The sequence below is a fragment of the Hippocampus bargibanti genome, linkage group LG01 (assembly GCF_051943395.1).
Source record: "Hippocampus bargibanti isolate YZ-2025 linkage group LG01, ASM5194339v1, whole genome shotgun sequence".
Lineage (NCBI taxonomy): Eukaryota > Metazoa > Chordata > Actinopteri > Syngnathiformes > Syngnathidae > Hippocampus > Hippocampus bargibanti.
The window spans coordinates 31,703,172-31,724,119 of record NC_142734.1 but is presented as its reverse complement, the minus strand read 5'-3'; the positions used below and the strand labels follow the sequence as shown (position 1 = coordinate 31,724,119).

The window sequence follows — 20,948 nt, the reverse complement described above, 5'->3', positions numbered from 1 at the left end:
TTATTTTACTCCTGCCCAGACGAAAAGGGTAGACAGTCTGGTGGTTGAACATACTGTCCTTTCATCAGACTGCCAGTGGGGTTAAAAGTTCAACCTGGCGCTCTCAGATTGCCTCCAAACCCAGATTGGCACGCCTCAATTTATAAATAAATCAAAAGCAAATCAGAGTGAAGTGAAACGTCTCTGACAGCACATAACTGTTTAATGAGTTGTCTGTATGTTTTGTATCCCGTGTCATCAAGCCAAATTGATTTCGTCTTATTGTATCAACATTGTCTTCAAAACAAAAAACAGTAATAATCGTCTATTACTCAGCTTGTTGGTTTTCATCAGACTGAAGTCTTGTTCAAAAAGGTTATCGTTAATCACACAATTAAACATTAATTAATCACATTAATTAAATAAATGATTTCCACCGCATATGTAGAGATGTAGTTTATTCAATGTATTTTATTACAGTTCCTACTAATATGAAAATCTAAATTATCTTTTTTTGACTCATTCACTGCTAGACAATGTGCAAGAATGTGTCCACTCCAGTGCCAGGGTTTTGTCATTTTCACTCAAATTGCAGGACCCACAGAATATTAAGTTTTAGGACTACATAAACACATAAACATAAACATTCAATTCAGTGTAAGAAACCTTAGACTCTTCTTTCATCAGATAAAGAGTTAATTCCTAAATGATATGGGTCTGGAGTTATCTGAGCTTGAAATGGGGGCGGCTGTACAAAATACAGTACAATACATACATATTAGCTTCCAGGTTGAGTGAACGCTGGCGCGTGTGGTTGCCGCTGCTCACCCGCAGAAAAAATATCCTGTGACTGTATAGTGTCCTTGGGAGATTTGAAAAAAATGAAATGTATTATTATTATAGCGCTTTAACAACAGCTGAAGCTGGAACAATGCCAACATGGAAAAAAGGGAAATGCTTCCCCCATGTGGAAGGGAACAGTCATGGCCAGACTAGCACTTTATCGGCACTTTATATGGCACACCACGTCATGCTTTTCAATTCCTGAATTTAGGCAGTGAATGAGTTAAATAGTAGTTGTATTAAGTTCATCCTGTCTACTTGATATCTAATTTAAAACAGATTCTTTTCTTACAGACAGTGTATTGTTGGTGTTCAAATACCTGACACTCTGACGAAGGCGGAAGTATACGCCGAAACATGTCAGGTATTTGAACACCAACAATACACTGTCTGTAAGAAAAGAATCTGTTTTAAATGAGTTAAATAGTGGCTGCATAAAATGATAGAAAAATCTATGACTGCCGTTAATTGAGTGCAAACCAAAACATAATAGCTTTGTTTAATCCAGAATATACTATATATTCATATTTGCATTCATATTCATTGTATTTTATATTGGCGCAAGTGTGCAAATCTTTGTCAGAAGCAACAAATGCCTTTTTTTCCTTTTTTTAACAAATCAGAAAATGGTTGCTCCCACGTGAGTGGAATCAGTGGAATACTTTGCATTGTCTCGAATTTAAGAGCAGCCTGAAGCTCTGTGGATACTGTGGCAGTTAAAGCCTAAATCTATTAATTCCATTCCTCTTCTTCCACCTTCAAAAAAAGGTTGAGTCACCCCTGAATATATCGTTTTACTTCTTCTTCTTCTCCTTTCAGCTTTCCCTTTACTGAACAATTGAAAATCTAAATAGGTTTGCATCTTGTTTTTTTTGTTTGGAGTGTGATGGTTTTGTACTGAGCAATGTTTATCACTGGAGGCAACAGAGAACCCATGCCATGATGAAACATTTAGAAAATGCTTGGTACCCAGATAGCAGCTACTTTGAGCAGAGATACAGAAAAGGGTCAAGGAGTTTAGTGAGAGTGGTGAAATAAGAGGAGGATGAATGACTGGTTCCAATTTACTTGTTATAAGTTAAATGTTTGCAAGGGGTCATGTGCTCTCAAACCTGTTCATGAATAAAACAAAAACGATGGGCTCAAATTCTCCTGGATTTCATTCCTGTGGGAATCGATGCAGATTCGTTGGAGCTCCTTCAAGAGCTCCTGAGGCTGCTTTTCATAACTGCAGAATTGATTTGAGGCTCTGCAGAAAGCAGACCTCGGCATATTAGCAATAATGCTCTGGTTCTGTCACCCGTCTTGTGACTGGAAATGGACCCCCACCCCCCACTCCCCCTCATTGTCGCATCTGAAATCCAATAAAAACTATGCCGATGTTTCCCAGAGCCCAACTGACCGAAAAAACAACTTAAGTAGCATCCTTCCTTGCCTTGAGGGACACGTGTATTGGTTGACTGCAGACACTGTTACAACCTGATTAAAATGCCCACAGATCAGGAGAGCGAAACGTCCACTCTGCATTTGCTCAACTCAGTCTGGTTGTCACGACAACGCAGGGTGACAAAGGGCTCCCTCAGACGATTGAGTAGCGTAAAAGGAGAGGTGGGCGCGGGGCATGTGTGTGTGTGTGTGTGTGTGTGTGTGTGTGTGTGTGTGTGTGTGTGTGTGTGTGTGTGTGTGTGTGTGTGTGTGTGTGTGTGCGTGTGTGCGTGTGTGCGTGTGCGTGTGCGTGTGCGCGTGTGTGTGTGTGTGTGTGTGTGTGTGAGAGAGAGTGGCGGGGCGAGTGACATGGAGTGATGGTAGCTGTACAAGCAGTAGGTGGTAATGTATGCGGGCCATGCACAAACAAATGAGTAGGCACAATGACCCAACCAGCATGTCCTCTGACGTCACATTTGATTTGAGCATATGGCCAGGCTGTATTGAGCGTGCGGACTAGCTACTCAAGTTTTTTTAGCAGTCTTTCTTTCCAGAAAAGGAATACAAAAGCTTTCCATGCTTCTGCTACATCAAGTCTGTGCTCTAATTTCTAGTACCACACCAATACTTGATGTGAAAGTGTATTCAGCTGTCGTCTCAGCTTTAAGAAAGGCACTGAAACACACGCCCGACCCTCAAACAGCAGTGATCATGCCAATAGTTTGATTTACAAAGCATCAGTAACCGCTTCGAATAGAATCAACAACATGTCTCGAGGCGTAACTCTGTATTAGTCACAGCGAAGCCTTCAAAACACCATCGTCCATTGGACATGATCTAAAGCAGTCCATTTAGCTCTCAAAGCTGTCCACTTGTCCTATAAAGTAGTTAACTTGGGTCAGCTGTTCAATCAATCACACTCCCCCTTGGCACACTTACATTAATCCTATTTGTCTTTTACATTGGAGTAAGTTCACTTGGCAGCTTGTGGAAACCAAAATAATGAAAATGGCTTGTAAAGGCAACATGTCTCATCATGTCATGTCTTAATAATTTCTTCGTGAAGGGGTTTCTGATAGAGGATGTATTTTTGGACTGGTCCTGGGCCCTCCCACAGGCCGTCAATCATTTTTCTGCATGTTACAGTCGTAACGGTCTTGTCAATGACAACGTGTTCATGCAGGATGGCCCTTACATAATAATAACATAATAGTCAGCAGAACATTAAAATAAGTCTTTATTTATTTATTTTAATTTCAGAAAACCCATTTGTTTAATCTGTTTGATCAAATTATCCTGCGTGTCAAATTCAGATCTTATTCCAAGCAGCGAGTCTTCACACCTGCTTTGCCTGGCAGAGGGTCCGCAGGGTGGGGGCGGGTGTGGGGTGAATGGATCCTGCTCTAAATTGGTCTCAGTGTGATTGGGTGCACATTAAAAGTGTGTTTGTGCCTGTGCTAGGTGGTTTAGTGTGTCGGCTCGCTTTCCAAAGGAAGTGACTTTTATACTGTGTCCGTTTGGGCCAAACTCCCAGCCAGAGAGTAGTGAAAGGGACACTATTCCCTACAGCGGCAGCACACAGAGGCCCTTTAGCCAAGCGAAGGGGATGTGGGGGGTGGGGAGGTGGAGGGAGAGAGAGAGAGACAGAGAGACAGAGAAGGGGGGGGTGAGAGGGTGACATAAATGGAGATTGTTCGTTGCTTACGCATGAAACTGCTGTTTTTTTGATGTATATTTTTCCAGAAGGGTTCTGAAATTCCAACTCATTCTATTTTCATAAATTGCCTGTAATTGCAGAATGAAGAAAGAAGCTTGTCTGTTTCATGCGGTGTTGAACAAAAATGTATTCAAAAAAGCAGATACAGAGAGTAATGATCGTACCTTCGGCTATCTCATGCAAAAGAATATCATTTTTCCGCTTGTCACTTTCCATTTCTGACCTAGCACATTCTTTAGAGTGAATATTTTTTTCTTCTGACCCATTGTGTTAAAAGAGATACAATCCCACAGCACGCTTGATAGTCTCTCACGGAACAGTCATGTTTTGACAACAGGAACTGAATAGTTCACTATTCTTCTGTGGTTCTTATTTAGTTTTTTTTTCTAATGAATTTTAAATGAATTTTTGAAACGTGTTCAGCAGTTTTTATCAATTTTACTTTTTGTGAAAAAATGAATGGGGGGTGCCCTTTTTTCTTTATTTATTTTTTAGGTTTTCCTAAAATCAAAAACAAAACAAAAAGTAACATGCCAGCATTGGCAGATCCACTAAACAGTCACTTATTGACCCATCATAGTCTTGACCGGTTTTCTAGCACTGAATACCTATTTTTTATTAGCATGTGTTGGGTCACTGAATCGTAGCGAAGGATACCGAGGGCTTCAAAGCATTCCCAGTTCTCACGGGATCAAATCGTAGCGCCGAGCTATATTTTAATGTGACAGGCTTCGTGTCGAACAGATCCGAAAGAGACATGAAAAACCTCATCCTGCTTTTATCTTTTAAGTTAATTCTGGTTTATTTGCACAGCCCTATACTACTGTATCTGTTCTGTATCTTCTCACTAAGTGCTTGTTTTTCGCTGAAAACAACCAGACATGCAACTTTAATGTATGCTGTGAATTGGATCCACACATGCTACTATGAATGTGCTCCGTCCGGGCGCCAAATCCAAGCCGGTCCACCAGAACAAAACAAGGCCAAGCTCCATGGCTCGATTCCCAAAAATCTCCCGCTGCACTGCCACTGCTGACCCCCACATATTTTATGGGGTCGTTAGGCATTCAGTGGGCTGTCATGGCTCATTAGGGGCTTTAGTAATGAACTAGCACAGTAGAGTCTCTAACTGATTTATGAATGCAAACAGATAGGAAAGACATCAGAGTGGTTTAGTGAACAAGTGAAAGATGAACACGTTGTTCTAGAAGTGCTTATTTCCTGGAAGATACATGGATACATCTGTCTGTGTAAGCTCTGTCGTACAGGAGTGGTCCATCGATGAAAAGGTTTCTTCAGCCGTTATCTGTACTTCTTTGAAGGGGTCGGACGTTTCACTTCTCATCCAAGAGGCTTCGTCAGCGAACTAAAAGAGGACTATTCCCTGAAGCTACACTGATTACTTCTATCTTATTGTCAAATGAGTAGTTGCTAGCTTTTAGGTGCACAGTTTGTGAGTGCTCTCCTGACATGTTTTGACTCCTTATACCTTCCTTATACCTCTACCTTCGATGCTTGTTGGTATTAGTTTAGCCCTATGCTGGAGGGTTCTGATAACTCCTAGTTTGTGTTGTTGGTCAGTGTATGTGGCCTTCCTAAAGACTTCTGTTTTTACATGGATACAGTAACTAAATTTCATATGAACTAAACTTGATTAATTAGTCTCTCAACCGTGAATGAAGACCATAGAGATTATTAGTATTCCCATCTGAAACTATGATGAACAGGCAGAATTATTGCTTGACAGGAACTTGCTCCTTGCTCAACTTCAATTGTGTGACATAAACTTTGAGGTCGGTTGTGACTGAGAATTTGTTTACTTCCATACCTTTTCTAGAAACAAAAGTCCATTTAGGATATATATAATAATAATAAATGTATAAATCACATGGTATCTCGCGGAGAACCATCAGCGCTGGTCAGCAGAAGGAAGTTCCCAGGGCGACGGGGTCCTTCGCAATCTAAAAATAAGGTGACCGCAGTGTGTTTGCCGGTCAAAGAGCAGGTGAAGATGCCAACATTTGCGAATCTTTCCCAGCCAAACTCTCTGACACTGTCTATTTAACTTCACCACATTCTAAACGAGAATATTGACTGAGGGATTTGAAGCGAGAAAATATCTTTTTCAGTTTTCACAAACTCAAAAGTGCTTAAGGTCTGTTGAATATTTTGTCTAACACAAATTTCTGTCCACACTTTAAATTGAACCGACACGATGACAAAAGGCCTGGAGGATTATACTCATCCAACTCATGAATAAGTGAAAATGCTTAGACACTTTCACACCCCCTTAACCAGACATGCAGCGCAACATTTGCAGCTGCTCCTGGATGGCCTCCGGTCATCTAGACACTCTTTCATCTGCTTCCCTTAAGACACACTCTGCTTGCCATTCTTGGTCCTGTGAGTCGAGAAGTGTTAAGTGAGTTACTGTAGATTGTTGAGCAAACATGGGGAGGACAGGGAATGTCCACACAGCACAGTCGGAGCCCAGTTTCAAATCCTGGTCCTCGGAACTGTGAGGTGGACATGGTCACCAGCTGGCTGCCATATTGCCTGACAATTGTGTGACATGTTGTTGAGTATCAAACTCAAAATAACACTCAATGCATATACATGTAAATTAAGGTCCTCGTAATGTCTGTCTCTAAGCGGTTTTAAAGATTGGGTATAACCCTGTGGTGCTTGAGACTTTGTAACTTATTCCTCTGACCTTTTTCTTTGTCAGGCCAACAAAAGGGCTGAGGAACCTGATCAATAATTAAAGAGATTTCAGCACAAATGGGAATGCTCTTGGGATGTGCAAAGTACTCACGCAGAGGTGTTAAGTGATGCCCCATGAGATGGAAATGAGAGTTTTTTGACTGCTCAAGATGTAAAGAATACTGCCCATTGTCAAAACTGCGAGTTATCCGAGAGCTGACTGACTAGCCGATGAATATTTTAATTATATTTGACTTGTGCAATTTGCCCAATTCTTTTTAGGAATGCTTGTGTCTCATTTGAATGTCTTTCCTTTTATTGTTTTATCTTGACAGGCAGAGAAGAAATATGGGGTATGATTAGGCGGTGGCAGTCTTCGTCTCAACAAAGAACATAGATGGTAAAACATTTCCCGATGAAGACTGTTATTGTATAATTCTAACTTAAGAGGACACTAACAATTCTTCACAACTGGTAACTGCAAAATTTGTTTGGCACTGTTCTGTGCCAAGCAAATTAATGAACTTCTGCACACTTACTGCATATCACCCAGTCTAACATGTGGCTTGATTATATGTTTTCATCACTCAGTTTTGAGCATGAATGCAATGATCAATAGTTTAACGTTACTGAATGCTACAATTTTCTGCTTAGACTCAACCGTGGTCACCTAACAGGTCCAAACAGATCTGAAGTCTTCAACTGAAACAGTGTATAACCCTCTGCTAATTGTCCCCTCTTCAGAATATCTGCCATGCTACATGGGAAGGCTCCGAACCCCTCCCTATTCTTGTTTATCATCATTGTCATCATCGTTGCCTTGGTCCATGGTCGCTCTTACCCAAGTTTTTCCCGTGATGACACCGAATTCCAGCACCTGGCGCTCCATCCCGACCCATCCATCGGAAAAGTCTATGTGGGGGCCAGGGACTACCTGTTTCAGCTGGATGGATTCGATGGACTTCGGTTGGAACAGGAGGAGAAAACTGGACCTGTGAGTGACAGCAAGGACTGCATCCCGCCAGTGACAGAATCCAACTGTCCCCAGGCCAGGAGAACCAGTAACCACAACAAATTATTGCTGGTGGACCCGAAAGGATCTGAATTGATTACCTGTGGCAGTGTATACCAAGGCACCTGCCAAAAACGAAGCCTGACGTCAATCAGTGAGGTTCTTTTCTCCACAGAGAGGCCAATGGACACTCAGTATGTGGCAGCCAATGATCCGTTGGTTTCAACCGTGGGGCTTGTGGTAGGGCTTCGGGGCGGGGAAAGGTCTGTGATGTATGTAGGAAGAGGCTACACCGCTAGCCAGCCACCAATTTCCACCCGGCATCTTTCATCAGAACCAATTTTTTCCTACGAGGAGACGGCTAAGCTAGCTGTCGCTGGCCGTATGTCGGAGTATGACCATCATTTTGTGACCACATTTACACGGCGAACTTACGTCTACTTCTTGTTTTACCGCCGAGACATAAAGTCGTCATCAAGGGAATATCAGACCTATGCGGCCAGGGTTTGCCTTGATGACACCTCTTACTATTCCTACGTGGAAGTTCCTCTCGTTTGTCGATCGCCATCATCCCCTTCCAGAGTTTACAACCTTCTTCAAGCTGCCCAGGTAAATTGATTCTTTCCACTTTAGTCATTTTGTTGCTTTCATTCTTCAACTCAAGATTATCGCGCTCCTGTGGAACGTCACTGAATTTCTTGGATTGTATCCCCGTTGCCTTATCTCAAACAGGTGGGTCAAGGTCAAGACAAGGAGGGTGAGGACTTATTGGGAGTCTTCTCCACCCGTGTCAGCGCCACCAATCAAAATCCCTTGGAGGCCTCAGCTCTGTGTATCTTCCCTCTTGATGCGCTTGACAGACGCATTGACTCCATCAGAGACCTATGTTACACCCAAGATGGGATGTTGGAGGATGGAAGAGAGGTGGCCTACATCGAGTATGAGGTCAAGTCAAGTTGTGCCAAATTACTCAGGGTATGCACCAAATATATAGATATTTTATACCTACATCTTGTTCAAACGTGTTGCACATAAAATAGCAATTAATTTTGATACATTTCAGCGAGACATTCTGTTGTTACATATTTCAGTGATCAAATTGTGCAATTTTCAACCATCCTTGAACCGTCGGCCGTTCCAATCAACTTTTCTCCTTTCTTCATTGTCACCATTTTAAAAGATTGGTGGGGCTAATTCAGTCAATTACTCGTATATCAATTTGCTGTTCCTAATTGAGTAACAGTGTTACTGCCCAATGTATTAATTCTACATGCGGGCCAGACACTATTGATTTTATGACAGCGGTGCGGGCTGGATGAAAATAGAGCACGGGCCACATTTGGCCCCCGACCCGCACTTTGGACGCATCTGTTCTTGTATCTTGTCTGTTATCCTACTCCCAAGGAAAATTTCACTCTACGCTGTCCTTGTAACAGCGTGTACACTGGCTAATAATTTAATACGAGCCATTAGCATAGATCATTTTCTGGTATTTATTCACCTCACTTAATTTCAGTGGTTAGAAAAAGTGTAAACACAGTAAAAGTCCAGTCAAGCAACAAAATGTGGCATCTTTAGTGGGATTAAACCGCATAATGCTATTCAGCAAAGTCTTGTAATTAGGCCACAGGACGAAAACCCAGATGACCCAGAAGTAATTTTGGCCAGCTGCAAACCTCTCGTTCAGCCCCGCTGCTCTCCACAGATGCTTACATCTTGGCAATAGAGTTCAGTAAACCAACTTGGAATCAGCTGTGTCCAACAATGTAATGAGCCTTAGCGATGACGAACAAGGTCAAAACGGACAAAAAGAAAGGACATAGACAAGCGTGCCAAAAACAAAAAGAAATGACCACAGAAAATGGATGACAATAAAATGTGGTTTTCCAGAAGCAAATATGAAGTGGGGTTTAAGAATGTTGCAGTTTTTTGCCTTTTTCCTTCATCTGTAGTGATTTGAGACTTTTAGATTGGGTGTGACACACGAGCGAAGAACATTTAGTCATTGGAGAACCAACAGGAAGTCATTAAGTGACCAAAGATTGGATTAGAAGACATCCAAAACCGGATTTATAGAACATTACTGTGTGTTGACAGTTAGATATGAATTAAATTCCTCTATCGTTGATTGTTTTTCTCTTGCAAAGGACAGAGAGATCAGCTTGGAATTAACCAGAATCCCGTCTATCTTGTAGAATACTCTTCAAGCATATCCTTGCGGCTCGGATCACACCCCAAGTCCAATGGCGAGCAGAGTGCCGGTAGTAGCCAAGGCTGTCTGGCAAACCTTTTCTACACACCTCACGGCTGTGGCTGTCAGCGTGATGTACGACCACAGCATTGCATTCCTGGGAGACTCCAAAGGGACACTTCACAAGGTAGCTCACCATATTCATCCCACTGTACTTTGCTACTTACAGTTTTTGTGCACCCACCTGGCAATTTTTGTTTTTGCCATTCATTTTGTACATTAAATCAGCGGTCCCCAACCTTTTTTGTCCTATGGACCGGTTTAATGTCTTTAAGGCCGGATAAATATGCCGATAAGACCTGCATATACTAGAGTGTATATTTTCTAAACTGAAAAATAAATACTAATCATGAGTCAAGGAATGTCGGATCGATCTGATTGCAACACTTTCTGTTCGCTTTTGTAACATTTAAACATGCATGAAAAATATTATACAGAGGATGTTTGGTCCATGGGAATCTCCTGAGATAAATCCGTATTTTAAGTCGGAAATCCAGATACTGTCTCCTGATACAGTAATAAATCTGCCGTTCTTCGTCAAGAAAGTCATTCAGTTGCTTCATTTCAGTTGTAGCCAATCACGTGTTAGAGAAGTGCCATGACCTGAGTCGACCGACATACTGTGGACAGATGTAGCATAGAGTCCGGTAATTTTTCAAAATAAAACATCTTTCAGATTCCAAAATATATGAAACAGAAGTAACATAAAAATAAAAAAACAAAAGTTCTTTATTCTTTCTGTGCGGCGCGGTACCATATGAGCCATGTGCGTTGGGGACCACTTCGTGAAACAGATGCTGAGGTCAAAAATATTTCACGAATATTTCCCCTAAATATTTTAAATTGATATCTGAGTGTTGGTAAGTGTTGAAATGCACATGGCAGCATACCCAGTTCCTTGGTTCACTTCTCAGAAAATTGAGCACACTTTGCACCTGTTCAAACATGAGCAACAAATGTTAGCTATTTTAAACACCTTGAAGATTTAATCATTCCGTCTTTCTCAGAAATCCAGCACACACGGATAAACGTAGCTTCGTAATCCTGACATTTGGTTTTTATTACGCGAACTTTATTACCTGGGTGTGATTCTTGGACTCATGGCAATTGATGCACTTTTAAGCCAAGACTGAGACCCTTTTTCTTAGTTTTGGAAGTCAATTGACCAGAAATATTATTCCACATGCAATCCACACTTGATTTTGTAACTGCAAGCTCAATGTTTGCAGTTACCACCTGTAGCGCACTGTTGACATGCATTTGATCAGGACTTTTAAAATTGACATGTTTTTTTAAATAAAATCTGTACAAATACATTGCTTCTAATAATAATAATAATAATAATAATAATAATAATAATAATACACATCATATATAAGCGCCTTTCAAAACTCTCATGGTCACTTTACAGTGTACAGTTACTGCCGGTGAGCAGCGGCAGCCGCACACGCCAGCGGTCTTCTAAACCACCAAGCACCACAGAACTATTTTCATTGCCATTATGTGTTGAGTGCATCCTCATATTTTGTGCTCATGATGGTGCCACCGGATGTACGGAGGGAAAAAAAGAAAAATGAAAAGATGTCTCCTAATCTCATAAACATGAGGCAACATGATAGTTTGAAGGCTGGGGAATCACTTAAAACTAGGAATGTCTTCCTGTGCTTATATTGGATTTTTGAGTGTGATAATCACATTCATAGCCACTTCGGCTGCGATCTTGCAAATGTTTTATTGGGTTTTGGGTAGAACGTTTTTGTATTATCAGCAAAAAAAAAGCTTTCCATACGCCCAACTCAGCAATGCAATCCTAAAGCTTCTGTATGATCCAAGCAGGGCTGCGACTCACAAGAAAGTGTCATGCCATATCACGCTAATGAAAAAAATGATTTCAAAGTGGATCAAAGCACAAACTAACCATTGGTGCTGGGCTCTCATCGAGCAGTTTTGCGGGTATACAGTCCCAAGTTTTAAATGCATGATTATGCAAAATAGGCACATACTCATATACATCCAATGGCCACATTCGCATGGCAAGCGAATTTTTTGTTATTGTTGTTTTTTTTCTTTTAGAGCAAGGTTTTTGTAACTTAGTTACATATCTCAAGGCTTTCTCAAACAGTGGTCACTGCAGTAGACAGCTTATGTGATCAGCTTACACATGTTCATGAATGGTGCTTGAAAGGATCGTTTAGTTTGTTTAGTTCTCGCATTAACTCTCCCAATAATTACAAACTTCCCGGATTTTCCGGTGTGTAAGGCGTACCCCAAAGCCTTTATTTTCTTCAAAATGAAGGCAATATTGAGGCAGAACAGTTCCCGCAACTACTGTCAGCAACCACGACGCCATTTTCCCTCTGTAGAAGTCGTGTGTAACCAGAGCCTCTACTGAAGCGCCTTGTAATGTGGTGTACCTTCTAATTGGAAAACCTTTATACACTTAAATATTATACAGTAAAGTCTCGTTATATCGATATCGGTTATATCGATAGTACTGCTTATTACGATACTATTTCTATGAACGCAAGGAGAAAATTTACATGCCGCAGGATCGGATATATCGATAGTCCGGTTATATCGATTTTTTTTTTCCAACTCCCGAGAATATCGATATAACGAGACTTTACTGTATTTGGTAAACGTTTTTCATTCAATGAAGGTGTCCCTTATAGTCCGGTGAGCCTTATATATGGAAAAAGTTTGAAAATACACCATTCATTGGGGGTGCACCTTATACTCCGGTGCACCTTATACACCGGAAAATACAGTACTTTGTGCATGAAATGAAGTGTGTGTATCTTGGAATGGTCTTTCTCAGGTATATCTGGGCCAAGATGGCCAAGTGGAGGTGTATGCCAATGTGACGATACAGCCCAATTCCCCCATTAACCGCAATCTCATACTGGACCAGAACGGCGCAAACATCTACATCATGACTAAAGCTTCTGTAAGTCGTCTCAGCGGAATACGCTCTCATGGATGAATCAGTCTTTCTTCTTCCACATATTTACGATTAACTTCACGGAGATGTACGGATAGCAATCTACAGTTTGAACAGTCTGATATACAGTATATGTTTGTTGGGATGATTAGGTATTCTTCTCTTGTGTTCTTTAATCATTATTATTTTAAAGGGTAGAACATCTTGAACATAAACAATTAGTAGGTATAATTTTATCTTGCGGCAACCAGTGTAAATGTAACCCGATTTGGATCACATCCATATCCATATTCATCTGAATATCCAGTTTGCGTGCATTTTTTAAGTTCTAGATTTGAATCCCTTGAAAGTATAAAAATCCTAGACTATGTCTGCGCATTGATATTTCAGGTGTGATGAAATCTTGGATCTCTTGGAGTGCTCTTGCTTGAAATAGTTTAACAGCTGTAGCTTTTCCAGTGTTGCATGGCTTTTCCATTCAACCAACAAACAGCCAAATGTCTCCATGCAAAAGATTGAAAATGGTCTGTCACTCTTCACTATTGTCCACGATACTTCCTCAAGCTGCATCCCCCTATAGGATCACTGGGCACAGAGCATTATCGCAAAATAAGAACAGTTGTTCAGTCGAGGCCAAAGGTCACTCGCCTTCTGTCTCATCCCTAACGGTTAGCAGGAGGTGTAGGGTCAGACTCAACAATAGTATTGATCAGAGAAAGTGGCCACTCCTGACAGACTGTGTGGTAAGCTGTGAGATTTTCCTCAGAGAGCCCACTCTTTAAATTTGATACCCTGAATGAATGTAATTGGAATACAACTTGGTTAAGAGGATACATTTGACCTTCAGGTAGAGAAGCGTCCTGTGGCAGAATGCGCAGATCATCTGGATTGCCAGTCCTGTCTGTCTGCCAATGACCCCTACTGTGGCTGGTGTGTCCTGGAGGGGCGGTGAGTCTGCGTGCAACTTTGTTTTTGCAGAACGGAGCCCCACTGAAGTTATGTTCTCATACTCTTTGCTTTTATTTCGTACATTGGTACTTCAGGTGTGGACAACGTTGGGAGTGCCGGCGAGGGTCGGTCAAGGGTCAGTGGTTGTGGAGTTTCAACCACACACAGCAGTGCCTCAGCATCCAGCATCTCAGTTTATACAACATCAGCCGCGGGGAGAAGACAAATGTAATTGGAGGGGGAGGAACATCTTCTAATGATAGCCTCAAATGTATAGTAATGGAAAAATATCCAAATAGGCCTACTGTGGCTGTATTTTCTTTCTCCGAAATTCTCCACCAGCTAATAAATAAATGAATAAATAACATAAATAAATAGCCAAGAATGTTTACCATATTTTCTGCATTATAAGATGCTTCAGATTATAAAGTGCACCATCAATTAATGTCCTTTTACAATAGTGGCCGTGATTGTATTTTGCATCCACTAAATGGAACTACACTACGGGTAATACAATACAATACATACAATCAGAATCAGAAAGCCCCACGAAGGGGAAATTTACAATACAGTACAACCCTACTTTATTTTTAATTAAGCCTTACACTTTGCAAAATATTGAGAACATTACATGCAACTATTTTGGTCTATCAGATTATAAGGACCACTGTTGAGAAAATGTAATACTTTCAGGTGTGCCTTATGTTTAAAACACAGTATTGCTATTACTATTATGATGATGATGATTCTTAATTATTGTATCATTTTGCAGGATTGTTGAAACAAAAATGAAATGTCAAATTGTAATCATGAAATTAAAATTGTACTCACGGTAACGACCGTAGTGAGTGTTTTGGGGAGTTGTGGCTGCCTTTTGGCTCCTCCCATCAGATATTTTTCCACCTATAAAGATGACTAGACTACAAGTGGAAACTTCATTTAATATACCTGAGAATGCAGAGAATGCGTGGAAAGAGTCAAAGGTCCCTCTCATGGTAATCATTGTAAAATCAAATAATGCGATCATAGCTATGACAAAAATTGTACTATATATATATATATATATATATATATATATATATATATATATATATATATATATATATATATATATATTGGCGTACAGTGTCAGTCGATGTATTTATTTATGTATTTATTTATTCATTCATTTATTAATTCGTTCATATTTATTTATTTATTTATATATATATACATGTATATATATGGTGAAGAGGAGGACACTGATTCGCTGTGGTGACCCCAAGAATATATAATGATGTATATTTTTTGGGGGGTGGGTGGGGTGGGGGTGTAATATTATACAATGTTTCAATGCTTTCACTGTTGATTTAAAGTCAAAAAGCTTATTGCATTTTTTTAACAATTCTTATTTTCTTCTCCACCAGATTACAGTGTCAGTCGAAGGACTCCCAAGTTTAGAAGAAGGGGAGTCCTACTCTTGCTTTTTCCATGATACCGAAACTCCTGCCTTATTCACAAACAGTGAGGTCATATGTCCCACCCCTGAAGCCAGTAGTCTACCCCCCATCGGGCATGGAAACGGTAAGAATCTCAATGCTCTTTTAAAAAGTGCAAACCGCAGAGAAAATGAAGCGTTTTCTGCACACATTAAGTGTAAGTGAGTGTGAGACCCTTTTTTGTTGGTATATGTGTATACAGTAATCATTTCAATGATGTGGTTTGGTTCTCATCCAGAGTTCGTGATAGTGATCCTTTCCCTACGTTTCCTCAATGTAACCGTAGCGGAGACGGAATTTACCTTATACGACTGTAGCCTTGTGCAGAAACTCTCTGAACGGAGGCCGTAAGTATATGCAGATATGTGTGCATAGACACACACACACACACCCACTGCATGTGTCACCAGAACATAATTAGATCTGATAAATCATGTGCTTTCTTGCCTGAGTGACACTTTTTTTTATTCAGTAGCAAGTACAATGACATATAGACAACGCCTTGTTTTTGGTACTATGTGTTACAATTTTGCTTTAGTTTTTCTTGAAATTAGTGAAACAGTTGCAAATGTTTTGTAACATACATTTTCTTGTACTATTAAACATTAATTGTTAAAAAAATAGATTTTGTCGCCAATGCATTGAGGAGGAGGCGGCACAGTGATTGACGGGTTAGCACAGGTGTGTCAAACTCATTTTTTTGCCGTGGGCCACATTGGAGTTAGGGCTTCCTCTCGAGGGCGGTTATCAATTTGGGCAAGCCATGAGAATATTTCATCTCCTCCACATATTACATACAGAACGCACAACAAATTAATGAATAACTAATTTTCAAATTTGAAGTAAAAAAAATAATTACTGTTATTGTGGTTTACATACGACAATTTGAAATTTTGGTTTGGACTATAGCACGCATCACTGAATTTCACAAGCTAGATTTGCTTTCGTGGGCCAAATAAAATGATGTGGCGGACCACATCTGGCCCGCGGGCCTTGACTTTGACACCTGGGGGTTAGCACATCACATTGCAAAGGTGCAGGGTTCGATTCCGGGCTTCAGTCTTCCTGTGTGGAGTTTGCATGTTCTCACCTTGCCTGCGCAGGTTTTTTTCCGGGTACTCCGATTTCCCCCCATATTCCCAAAAATATGCATGGCACGTTAATTGAACACTAAATTTTCCCCAGTTGTGCCTGTGAGTATGTTGGTCTCTGTGTTCCCTGGAATTTGCCTGGCAAGCAGTTCAGGGTGTCTCCCACCTGCTGCCCAATGATATATGGGATGGACCTTTATGAGGATAAGCACATTTGAAAATGGCTGAAAGGATGAATGGAATGTTTTTTTCGCTCATGATTTATCATTATTTTGTTTTTTGTTTTGTCTTTGTTTTTTTACCAGATGCCAAGGTTGTGTTAGCAGTCGCTGGGGGTGTAACTGGTGTATCCATGAGCATGTGTGCACACACAGACACACTTGCAACCGAGGCGTCACCATCTACAATCAAAATGTGAGTCAATATTGATGGCAAGTCTCAACAACTTGCTTCGTGCAACACACACACACGCACGGACGCACACACACACACACACACACACACACACACACACACACACACACACACACACACACAGACACACACACACACACACACACGTGTGCCTTGCCCTGTTTGCTTCGCCTGTGTTCAGTTTCCATTTCCAGTTTTGTTATTATTTTTTATTTGTATTTTTTTTTTGTTTATCCTAATTTTGTGTTCCCCCACCCTTTTTTTTTCTTGCCCTTCCTTGCTTGTTCGTTTGCGCTTCTTCATCCACAAGTACAAACCGCCGACATCCACCATTCCACCACCCACCAGCAAAAAGACCACTTTACCCGCGCCGACCGCCACGTCAACTACAACAACAGCAGTGACAGCGACGCAGCTGACACCCACCCCGACACCTGCTACTACCACTCCAGCTGCCACTGCAGCGACACCCCCTTCCACATCACGTGGTGCCACGGACCCCACACTCCACTTCATTGGGACCTTCAGCCAGGCCACCAGTCAGCACTCAGAAACGGACAGCTTTATCTTTGACATGCTCACAACCTCTGATGGAAACGTGGCCGCAAATAGACATTTTTTAGACGACGAGTCTTTTGATTGGGTGGGAGAAATTGAAGAAAATGCCAACAATACTTCTCACACAACATTACCAAGTAGCACATTTGTGCCGATAGATTCCGAAGTGGGCCTTGTTGAACCCTCCGGTGAGCCAGCGGGCTCTTCCTCTGGGATCACCTCAACCACATCCGGTGAAGTCGCAACTTTGTCAGACTTTGGTGGCAGCGATTCGACTGAGGGAATTACAATAGTGAGCTCGGATGAGAGTGACACTTCTCCATGGGCGTGGGGGAGGCCTGAAGCTAGCGTAGATGTGGACAGAGTCCCATTTTTGTTGACAGGTGCAAACGACAACTTCGCCGTCACACAATCAGCTGACATGGCGTTTCAGCCCAACTCTGATGAAAATTACCAGGCAGATTCCTCTGTTTCGTACTTAATGGTGAGTTAAAAAGCTCTAGCCCAGGGGTGTCCAACTCCCAAGCCCTTATGGTACTCAACAGTGAATGTTGTGTTATTGCCGAGGTTCGTTATAGGCTTCCATTAGGGGCGTCAAACTCATGTGTTGTGGTTACGGTTTCCTCTCGAGGGCCGTTATGAATTTGGGGAAGCCATTAGAATGTTTCATCTCCAACACATATGCTCTGTATGACATACAAAACGCACGAAAAAATTAATGAATAATTAGTTGGCAGCACAACCTTGAGGTAGAGACGAGCAAGTTGTGGGAAAAGCAGTACTAAGATGTCATTCAAAATTTTACAGATTAAATCAAGTTACATTTCAGACATGTTTGACTGATCTTGAAAGTTCAGCTAAAGGGCAAGTGTCTCAATCTTTTTGTGACTTGTCTATTTTTGCCAAAGGCTTACATGCAAGCTCCATTCCGGGTAACTGGAAACCAATCAGAACAAAACGCACATTTTGGTCTCATCATCTCATTGATTCAGTATTCAGACAACCTGAATTTTTCTGTTATCAAACTGCTTTTAAAATGATTATTTATTTATTTATTTATTTATTATGTGTTTATTTATATTACTATTTATTATTCATGTATGTGTTTGTTTATTTTTCAGTGTATTCTATTTATTTGTTTATTTATTTGTTTGTTTGTTTATCAATTTATTTTATTTGTTTATTTATATTACTATTTATTTATTAAGTCATGTATTTGTTTGTTTATCTGTGTATTTTATTTATCTATTTAGTTATTTATTTATGTGTTTATTTATAATTATAATTTCTTTTATTTGTTTGTTTAATATTTGTTGTTCTTTGCTAGGACTGTCCTTGCGTGGAGAAAATTCAGGATTCTTCCTTCCTTCCTGTCAATGTAGAAAGGAAGATTACAGTGGTGGGGCAACACCTCAACCTGTTTCAGGTATGGTTGAACCTGACAATCATTTGATTGTTTTGCTAAAGCAGGTTTGCTTGAGGTATAGTTTTTAAGTACAGTTTACCCATTTTTAAATTCATATAACCCTGTTAAACATTCAAGAAGTGTAAAAAACAAACACTTTTTGACATGTAGGATGAAAATCTGGACTACGAGTGTGTGCTCGATATTGAGAATCGGTCAGTGGTGGTGCAAGCGTCTGTGGAACCGGATGCCAAACAGCCTTCCATCTTTTTGATAACCTGCAAACCACATCAGGTCAGAAATTTTGTTTCCCCAAAAGCCAATTATGTTACTAATTTTGTAACTCTTTTTGTTTACTATGTATATTAATAATGAGAAATATTTTGTGTCTGATTTTTTTCAGTTTGCATATTCCGCTTCCATGGAGGAATACCCAGCCATGTTCAACGTGAGAAGGAAAGATAACTTTCTCATTGACAGCGCCGATGACCTTTTCGGTGAAGGGCTAATTCTTGATATGCCGTAGCACGTTGGCAACCCTGCAGGCAGAATGTCCTGTATATCAACACAACAATGCCCTATTTCCCCCCCCGCTGATTTCCCTTTCTCTCCCCTGCTTCAGTGACTCTTTACAACTGCTCCGTGGGGAGATCCGACTGCAGTCGATGTCGTACCGCCGACCCCAAGTACGGATGCGTTTGGTGCGGGAGCCCCGCCGGCTCACGCTGCGTCTACCATGATTCCTGCACTGAAGATGTCAAAAACACCTGTCCTGCACCTGTCATTCATTTCGTAAGGGTTGGATTTGATCCTATTTTGATGTTTTGAGTCAGTTGAAAGAAAAATGAATCCAAACGTCAACAATCATAATCAAGCATGTATATATAAATGTGTGTGGTTGTAGTAAGTGTTGCTGATGAATTGTTTCCATAACAAAGTTGGATACCGTATGACAATATTTTACTAGTTACCCTTTATGTACCCAAGTTTTTATCAAGCCTTTTTCAAAAAGTTATTTATTTATTTGTTCATTCGTTCATTCATTCATTTATTTATTTATTTATTTATTTATACTTGTCATGTTGATGCACATCTACCAATATTTTCCTGTGTACTTTATAATTTACAGCCCTAACGAATGGTGTATTCAAACATTTTCCATTTATTAGGCGCATCAGACTATAAGGCGCACATTCAATGAATGAAAAAAAAATCCAAATATAATATATAAATGGATAAAAGTTTTCCAAATATAAGGCCTGCCACATTATAAGGCGCTACAGTAGAGGTTGGGGTTACGCACTACTTCTTCCACTAAGGAAAACCGAGTCAGTGGCTGCTGACAGGAATTTCCGAGACCTGTTGTGGCTCAATATTACTTCACAAATAAGGCGCTAGGTCATCTTTGAAAGAACATTAAGGCTTTTGGGTGCACCTTAGACACCGGAAAATACGGTATATTGCAATGAAATATTGGAAAACTGTCCGGTGAACATGTGAGTAAATATTTTTTGGGGGTGGGCGACACCTTATACGGTATTTGATGCCAGCCCACTGAGACGTGATCAACATTAAGGCACAAAAGCAGGAAACAGCCACCCATCAACTTCAGCATTCACAAAGGACCGCCAGCCTCTGAGCTAATATTATGTTATCAAGATGAGGCTGGCACGTCTGTGTGTTTGAAATGTGATCTTGTGTCAATCAGAACGCTTTTGTCTCATGCTTCAGTTGGATCCCCTCTCCGGCCCAGTTGAGGGAGGAACCTTGGTGACGATTTCAGGCTCCAATCTTGGACAGAGGGCCGAAGACGTCCTGAACTCTGTCACGCTTGCTGAGGTCCCCTGCAATGTCATCAATAGCCGATATGAAATCTCATCAAGGTCGGTAATGGAAGTCAAATCCTTAATTGGCAGAGGCAACTTTGCTGACCACACCCGTGTCACTTAGGATCGTGTGTGAGACTACAAGCAGCCGGGGAGAGAAAAGTGGACAGGCCTCCGTCAAAGTAAACGGGGGCGGACTTGGAGTGTCTGTTCAGACCTTCAGCTTTCAAGTAAGTCTTTTTGTTGTTAAAATAAACTTCAAAAAATATATACACTACAATGTATATAAAACAAAATACAAAATATTGTTTAAAAAAAAATAAAATATATATATACAAAATAGTATTTAAAAAATAT

The 20,948-nt window shown here is 40.7% G+C and overlaps 1 protein-coding gene across 1 annotated transcript in view; it reads left to right on the top strand.

Moving 5' to 3' along the window:
• Positions 1 to 20,948, top strand: part of plxnb1a (plexin b1a) — a 48,105-nt gene that overhangs the window by 14,751 nt on the left and 12,406 nt on the right. The window contains exons 2-18 of the mRNA XM_089010919.1: positions 7,003 to 7,067; positions 7,412 to 8,288; positions 8,412 to 8,654; positions 9,875 to 10,057; positions 12,749 to 12,877; positions 13,719 to 13,819; positions 13,915 to 14,047; positions 15,226 to 15,382; positions 15,536 to 15,644; positions 16,694 to 16,802; positions 17,113 to 17,844; positions 18,688 to 18,786; positions 18,937 to 19,059; positions 19,169 to 19,262; positions 19,388 to 19,557; positions 20,497 to 20,648; positions 20,716 to 20,821. Of these exons, the coding sequence (XP_088867045.1) occupies positions 7,422 to 8,288; positions 8,412 to 8,654; positions 9,875 to 10,057; positions 12,749 to 12,877; positions 13,719 to 13,819; positions 13,915 to 14,047; positions 15,226 to 15,382; positions 15,536 to 15,644; positions 16,694 to 16,802; positions 17,113 to 17,844; positions 18,688 to 18,786; positions 18,937 to 19,059; positions 19,169 to 19,262; positions 19,388 to 19,557; positions 20,497 to 20,648; positions 20,716 to 20,821 (3,507 nt within the window). The 5' untranslated portion in view covers positions 7,003 to 7,067; positions 7,412 to 7,421. The remainder of the gene's footprint in view (positions 1 to 7,002; positions 7,068 to 7,411; positions 8,289 to 8,411; positions 8,655 to 9,874; positions 10,058 to 12,748; positions 12,878 to 13,718; positions 13,820 to 13,914; positions 14,048 to 15,225; positions 15,383 to 15,535; positions 15,645 to 16,693; positions 16,803 to 17,112; positions 17,845 to 18,687; positions 18,787 to 18,936; positions 19,060 to 19,168; positions 19,263 to 19,387; positions 19,558 to 20,496; positions 20,649 to 20,715; positions 20,822 to 20,948) is intronic.